The sequence below is a fragment of the Otolemur garnettii genome, unplaced genomic scaffold (assembly GCF_000181295.1).
Source record: "Otolemur garnettii isolate 467f Iridium unplaced genomic scaffold, OtoGar3 scaffold00013, whole genome shotgun sequence".
NCBI classification, from domain to species: Eukaryota; Metazoa; Chordata; class Mammalia; order Primates; family Galagidae; genus Otolemur; species Otolemur garnettii.
The window spans coordinates 15,781,092-15,789,328 of record NW_003852408.1 but is presented as its reverse complement, the minus strand read 5'-3'; the positions used below and the strand labels follow the sequence as shown (position 1 = coordinate 15,789,328).

Here is an 8,237-nt window from a genome sequence, read left to right as displayed (position 1 = left end):
CCTTAGGTATATGTGGCTGGCGCCTTAGCCGCTTGAGCCACAGGCGCCGAGCCTTATTGGTTATGTTTTTATCTTTCCACTTTCATTTTCTACTGAACAGAGGTTATAAATTTTCTTCTTTTTTTTTTTTTTTGTTGCAGTTTTTGGCCAGGTGTCAGGTTTGAATCCACCACCTCCAGTATATGGGGCGAGCATCCTACTCCTTTGAACCACAGCTGCTGCCCCAATTTTCATTTTAATTTTTAATTATATTTCAGGTTTATTCTGTGTTTTCCTGTATGGTTTGTACTTTTTGTGACTGATGTCAGAAATTTTACCCTATGAGGGAAAGAATCATTTCTATATATTTTTGTTTCTTTGTTTATTTTGGGGTTTTTTGTGACACAAAGTCTTGCTTTGTTGCCCAGACTAGAGTGCAGTAGCAAGACCATAGTTCACTGCAACCTCAAACTGTACTCAAGCAGTCCTCCTGCCTTGGTCTCCCAAAGTGCTAGGAGTGTAGATGTTGGCCTTGGCCTCTCTCCTATATTTTTTGTCTGAAAGTTTTAGAGGTGAATCTTTAATTGGCATGGATTTGATTTTTTAAAAATTTCACGTTTATGTAAAGGTGCAAATGCTTAGGTTATATATACATTGTTTGTGTTTGTTGGGTATAGCCCAACTTGTGGTTGAGCCCTTCACCCAGGCTGTGTGCCATATACCCTTACATTGTGTCCATTAGGTGAGAGCTTGCCGCTCCCCCTGGCTCCTCCCCTCTCCCCTGCCAGTCTCCCCCCCCCCACCCCAACCTTGAATTTAATTGTGTTTTTCTCTTGTGTTGTCATGTAGTTGTTCATCTACTGGTTTCAATTAGTTGAGTACATTGGGTACTTGCTTTTCCATTCTTATGATACTGTACTAAGGATAATGTTCTTCACCTCCATCTAGGTTAATACAAAAGGTGTAAAGTCTTCTTCTTTTTGTATAGCTGAGAAGTATTCCATGGTATACACATGTCACAATTTATTAATCTATTCATGGGTTGATAGGCACTTGGGTTGTTTCCACATCTTGGCCATTTTGAATTGAGCTGTAATAAACAGTCTAGTGCAAGTGTTCATGGATTTGATTTTTGCATAAGAAATGACACAGGAAACCAACTAGTAGAATTTAAAGCTGTACTCCCAGCTGTAGCTTAGTGGTTAGCGTGACACACACGCCCCCCCCCCCCCCCCCCGCACAGAAGGGGTGGTGGGTTCGAACCTCCCCTGGGCCTGATTAAAGCCCCTGGCTATACTCCCTGGAGAAAAACCAGAGCTGTCACTATTTTCCAGAAACCTAGGACAATTAATTGGAAAACTATTAGAATGCAGAAGAGTTTAGTAGGGTGTCTGGATTCCAAGTAAACATACTACAGTGGAATACTTTTCTTATGTACTAGCCAAAACTAATTAATAACTGTAATGGGGAAAAGATCAAGTTCACAAGAACCCAAAATACAGAGTACCTAATGGTCTCACCAAGAAGACTGTAGAAATTAATGAAGAAGTGGAAGGACTGTGCCATGCTTTTTTATGAAATGGGAAAAAAGGTATAAAAATGCCAGTCTTTCCAAAATTAATTTGTAGGTTAATTCAATTGTAATAAACATCTAAATTGAATGTTAAGGGAACTTTATACCATCATGCCAAAGGATCTGTTAAAAACTAAGCAGGAGAGAGATCTAAGGCACTGTGAGGAAGAACAGTGTTGGAAGACTTGTACCTCCACATATTAAAGTCTGTTGTAAAACACCAGTAGAACTTACTCAGGCTGCTCTCAGAACTGATGGCCAGATGGGTGGACTATATGGATGACCGTTTACTATAAATGAAAAACCAGTGATCAAGGAAGTGACACTAATCAGGATGGATTTCCTCAACAGATAAAGTGTGAGTAATTGGCCAAGTGATCGGGAGATTTAAGTGAAACTTCACCTCGCCATTAAGCATGTTAAGTTCCAAGTGAATCACAGATCCTTGAAACCATAAAGTATTATCACTGGATGGGACGTTACTTTCTAAGCATATAAACAAAGAAATTACCTAAAAATTGGGTTCATTCTGTCATATACATATGTGGTGGTTAAATCATGGTTCTTTTGCACATTTGATACTTTTTGTATGGCAATTTGGTAGTAACTTAACGTGTACACCCATTTTTCCATATTTACTTGTAGGAATTTATCCTAAGAAATAATCAGACTAGGGAGCCAGGTACGGTGGCTCTTGCCTGTAATCTTAGCACTGGGAGGCCGAGGCAGATGGATTGCCTGAGCTCATAGGTTCAAAACCAGCCTGAGCCAGAGTGAGATCCCATCTCTAAAAATAGCTGGGCATTATGGCAGGCACCTGTAGTCCCAGCTATTCAGGAGAGGTTGAGGCAAGAGAATCGCTTGAGCCCAAGAGTTTGAGGTTGCTGTGAGCTGTGATGCCACAGCACTCTACCGAGGGTGGCAAAGTGAGACTCTGTCTCACAACAAAAAAGAAAATAATCAGACTAGTGCAGAAAGATTAATGTACATGAATATTAGTCATGTTTATAATTCTGAATAATTAGAAACCTAAATGTTGATCAACAAATGTAACATTGAATACATTATAGTCCATTCAACCATAAAAAGTAATAATGTGGATCAGTGGTTCTTAACTTTGGGGATGTTCAGACACTTTAAGAATCTGAGGAAGCTCTAACATCAAAACTATTGGTATCTGGTTAGGGTATATTGGTATGGGAAGATGTCCACGATATATTGTTAAAAAGCTATATGTATAATAATTCTGTTAAGTTGTCATGCGTAAAAAAAAAAGCGAAGACCTAAGGACTGGAGAGAGGGGAAGGAGATGAGTCTGTCTATAAATGGTCTCCTAAAGGATGCTTGTGATGTTGGAACACTTCAGTAAATCAACTATGGAGGTGAAGACATGAAAACCTACACGGGTGATAAAATTGTGTAGAACACACATACCCATACAAGTAAAATGAGAAGTCTGAGGGTCAGTGGACAGTATCAAAGTCACTATTCAGGTTGTGGTATTAAACTATAGTTTTATAAAATGTTACCATCAGGGAAATGAGGTAAAGCATGTAAGGGATCTTTCGGTTTTGTTTCTTACAAAGGCATGTGAGTATGTATGCACACAATTATCTCACTGCAAATTTCAACTTAAGAGGAGAGAAAAGTTCTGGAGGCGGCAGTGGGCTCTGCCCAGGTGCAGCCTGCTTCTGCGCTTGGCACCACACTGGATGCAGCTTGCTCCGCAGCCTGGCACAGTCTGTTGTAACCCCCTTCGGTCCCTCCCTCTTCCTGTAGCACGTGCAGCACATCCGCATCGATGGCTCCACACCCTCAGCAGACCGCGAGCACCTGTGCCAGCAGTTCCAGCTGTGGGAGAGGCACGCCGTGGCGGTACTGTCCATCACAGCCGCCAACATGGGCCTCACCTTCTCTTCGGCTGACCTGGTGGTGTTTGCTGAGCTCTTCTGGAACCCAGGGGTAAGGGTCCCAGGAGACTTGGAGTCCCCTGACACACTCATGGTTGGGGGCAGCAGGAAGTGAGTGTGGACGGGAAGACATGTTTCCTTTTCTCCCATTCCCGTACTTCCCCTGTGTCGGCTTTCACTGCTGTTAGGCACTGCACACCTGTTGGCTAGTTTCTGGGTCTTTGCAGCAGCAACCTGTAGGATGATCAACCCCGTCTTATTGATGGGAAGATTGAAGTGTGAGAGGGCTGGAAGGCACCTTAGACTCCATCTCTGATGAGAGGAAACTGGAACACAGAGAACTGGAGTAGTGAGGCAGGACTGCACAGGATGCCTTAAGGGGAGCATGCAGTCGCAGGCGAGGCCCAGGCTTCCCAGCTGTGCCCATTTGGTAACTATTGTCGTGAGCTGCTTTAGCCAGCGGGGCCTCCCACAGAGGGACAGTAGTGGGTATTCCCAGGACGTCACCATTGTTCCTGCTGGCTTTACCTGACCCACTGAGAGCTGTGACAGAACATAGAAGACATTCATTTGAACTCATAGCATTTTCTTCTAAGCTCCAGAGAGAAGTTTTTTTCTCCCCTAGTCTTCTGACATGTGTGGCTTTTTTTGGTCAATGACCTTTCTGTAACAGAAACAATGCCCATGGTTGTAGGGCTCACCACCATATAAAAAGAACACCCTCCCCTGTTATCGTACACAGCCTCTCCCTTGAATGTGATATTTTTATTCACGTAGACTGGTTTTGTGGACAGACATGGCCGCGTGCAGGTCTCCTTTACCCGCCTCCCCGTGCAGCCAGGAGCAACACCTGGGCTCGCTCTCCATCTGCAGTGCGTGCCCAGTACAATGCCCCACACTGGAAGGCTATCCACAGACCTCCTGTCTGAGATTCTAGTTCCCCAGCCAGGGTTTCATTTGGTTATTTCTTTTGTTAAGACAGCAGGTTATTTGTGGACAGTCTAGGAGACAGAAAAATGCTTTGAGGAGGGAGGGTGATGCTGGAGCTTGGGGGCCAGAGTGTGCCTGCCATAGGGCTGCCGCTGCTGAAGGCCTTTGCTGAGCTGTTCTGATCCCTGGATATGCAGGTGCTGATCCAGGCTGAGGACCGGGTGCACCGCATTGGGCAGACTAACTCTGTGGGAATTCACTACCTTGTGGCAAGAGGCACGGCTGACGATTATCTATGGTAAGAGTTGGCTGGGTAGCCTGACATTGAAGTTGAACAAGGGGGACACCGATGATGTGTTTGCTTTGCCCCCTATGTGCTTCTGCTTTGTGAGGTCTTCAGGGAGCCACACAGAAGACTCAGTAATGCCCTTGCACGGTCATCATGACCACACTGGCCTTCACTAGCACACAGTGGTGCAGGGTATATGAGGGAATTTTGCAGGAAAAGATGTGGCTTCTTTCCCACTGGTCTGAGATAGGGTGAGGAGCTGACTGTGTTAACGTGAAGATGGAATTTAGTTTGCAAAAGACTCTGCTCCCAGCTATGAAGACACTTTCTTAGGACAGGGTGGCAGCCTCCTTTTTCCTTTTGTAGTATGCATGGGTATGGGGGGCTACATCTTCCGGTGCTGCTGCTGACCACAGGGAGGTGAAGCGTTCATTCACAGAGCTGGGATCAGATTTTCAGCCCTGGGATTTTGTGTCAATTACTTTGGCATACCTTCCCAAAATGTTTCTTCCCAGTCCTATTTCCCCCTTCTTAGTATTAAATTTCTTGATTATCTTATTAGTTCCCATGCTTGTCTCTTGTTTCTAGTTTTAGAACTACGAAGTATCACCTTTGCTATGTATGTGGGTCACCTCTACTTCCTGTTTAGTGGATTGGTGAATTGGGTAGCTCATCACATCACCAGATTCAAATTTTGAACCTGCGGGTGTTCTTAGCCCTAAATTGAAGGTGGTTTTACAGTTGAGAGGGAGCAGATATTTCAGGATGTATTTGTGCCTTGAGAGAGGTGAAGATGTGAAACAGTAAACAAGTTTCAGTCCCATAAGGACAAAGAGGGGACCCCATTTTAATTAGCCTGCTAGCTCTGTGCAGGGTGTATTCACTGCAACTCATTCCTCCCCAACAGGCCCCTGATCCAAGAGAAGATTAAAGTTCTGGGGGAAGCTGGGCTATCTGAGACCAATTTCTCAGAAGTGACAGAAGCCACTGATTACAAGGTAACACCAGCACACAACTCCTCGCCCCTGGAGCAGAGGGAGGCATTAAGCTGCCTGCCAAGCCCTTGGGTCCTGAGTGGGAGGGTGTGAGTCACTCCAGAGACCTCCCCCAGCCCTGGAGCTGGAAACGATGGCCTACAGTCCTTCTCAGTTCTAAGTTCATTCCACGTGAGCGTCCCTTCATAGGGATATGCTGGCATTAACTCTTATGGCTTCTGACATCCCCTTCCAGATTCTGAATGCTGCCTCTTCCATCAGGCCATTAGAAACTGACCCCCATGCAGCAGGGCTACCACAGGAACAGGACGTCAGCACAGCATGGGGAGTGTTTGAAGCAGAGTACTGATTTAGATAGCCTGTTTTCTTCTGTCATTTTACTTTATTCTCAGTGTCTCCCCATTTTATAGAGGGGTAAACTGAGGCTGGGCAGAGGAGTAGGACCTGCACAGCCTGGCAAGGCAGGTACAGCCCCAGGGAGAAGGTGACACACTCGGCCCAGTGTTCCTCCTGTGACATCAGCCCCTCATTAGAAAGGAGTGTAAGAGGCTGTGACCTGGTGGGCCTTGTCAAATGTGCTGAGAGGAAGGCTTGTGTTCCCTGGCCCACCACGCCTGCGCTGGCCTCAGTCTTCTTTTTTTTTTTTTGGTGGTCCTCAATAATTTTTTTTTTGGTAGAGGCAGAGTTTCACTTTATTACCCTTGGTAGAATGCCATGGTGTCACACAGCTCACAGCAACCTCCAACTCCTGGGCTTAGGCAATTTTCTTGCCTCAGCCTCCCTACTACCCACCAACACCAGGCTATTTTTTGTTGCACTTTGGCCGGGGTCGGTCGGGTTTGAACCCACCACCCTCGGTATGTGGGGCTGGCGCCCTACTCACTGAGCCATAGGCGCCGCCCCAGCCTCAGTATTCTGACCCAGTCATATCCACGGCCTTTGCTTCCTCTGTGTCAGTGAAACACAGAGGCTTCTGAAGGCCTGTCTTCCTGCACCAGCTCGGGGGGTGGCAGGAAGGTGCAGACTGCCCCTTTGAGTGTGGCTCTCCAATGAATTATTTCTGAGAGGGAAGTTCGGACAAGTCTGAACCTCACACAGAAAAGCGGCCATCCAGTGGTAGGGAGCTCCTCAGGACACCAAGCTGCTTCCTCTTCCCTAGGGAATTGCTCAGAAGTTGAATTAAATCAACAGAATCTGGTAGCTGAGTAAGACTTCAGAGTTGGCAAATAAATCGTTTCTTTTTAATGTGATTATTGGGATTTAAAAAAGACTCAGAGATCATCTTTTTAAATGCAGACAATAAATTATTCTTTTTTTTTTTGAGACAGTGTTACTCAGTTGCCATGAGTAGAGTGCCGTGACATCATAGCTCACAACCTTGAACTCTTGGACTCAAGTGATCTTCTTGCCTCAGCCTCCCTAGTATCTGGGACTATGGGTGCTTTCATCCATAATGTCTGGCTAGGTTTTTTTTCCTTTTTTTTTTTTAGTAGAGATAGGGTGGGAGGTGTCTCTATCTCTCTCTTCCTCTCTCATTCAGGCTGGTCTTTAACTCCTAAACTCAGGATTACAGGCACGAGTCATCACACTAGGCGTACGTCCTTTTAGACATAACTATTAGCCTATTTTTTAAATTTTTAAATTTTTTTTTAAATTTTTTAAAATTAATTAATTTATTTATTTTAGAGACAGAGTCTTACTTTGTCACCCTCGATAGAGTGTTGTGGCATCACAGTTCACAGCAACTTCTAACTCCTGGGCTTAGGCGATTCTCTTGCCTCAGCCTTCCAAGTAGCTGGGACCACAGGCGCCTACTGCAATGCCAGCTATTTTTTGTTGCAGTTTGGCCAGGGCTGAGTTTGAACCTGCCACCCTCGGTATATGGGGCCTGTGCCCTACTCACTGAGCCAAAGGTGCCGCCCAATGAGCCAATTCTAAAGCAAACATTTTTTAAAGCTATTTAAAGAACTTTCTGATTCAGCCTAATGTAAATATATTAACAGAGCTATTATATGCCCTTAGAAAAGAAAAAACTTTATTTTTAAAGGAGTCTCACGTAAACTTATTTATTTATCTTGGCCTTTCCCTCAATAATTCACTACTGTGAATTAGTTAAGAATTTCTACCTAAAATACAAGTACTAGATTATAGAAGTGAGATTTACCAGTATTTTGATTAATACCTAATTTGTTTTTTTATTAAGATAGAACTAAAAATTTTATTAACTATGAGAAAACAAAATTGCTGCTTCCCAGTAGGAAACAAAAGCAGAAGAGGTTCTGTTTCACGAAGATAGCCTTCTGAGAGGGGAGAGGAAATATTAATCTGATCATAGACTTTTGCCATCATCACAATCAAATTCACCTCAACAGCGATTTCTACCTGGAACAGGCGGCTTTGCAGGGCAGCATTTCCTTGACATTGTAGTTGTTCAAAAAGAGGCTGACAAGGGTGTCCTGGAGGAGAGCATCTGTGTCATTTGGGGGTCAGCCTTGGTCTTTAACATCACTTATCTAAAAAAGGCTGGGGCGGCGCCTATAGCTCAGTGGCTAGGGCGCCGG

General features: G+C 44.7%; 1 protein-coding gene across 1 annotated transcript in view; it reads left to right on the top strand.

Moving 5' to 3' along the window:
• Positions 1-8,237, top strand: part of SMARCAL1 (SWI/SNF related, matrix associated, actin dependent regulator of chromatin, subfamily a like 1) — a 58,994-nt gene that overhangs the window by 48,576 nt on the left and 2,181 nt on the right. The window contains 3 exon segments of the mRNA XM_023510439.1: positions 3,332-3,514; positions 4,590-4,690; positions 5,589-5,679. Coding sequence (XP_023366207.1) covers positions 3,332-3,514; positions 4,590-4,690; positions 5,589-5,679 — 375 coding nt within the window.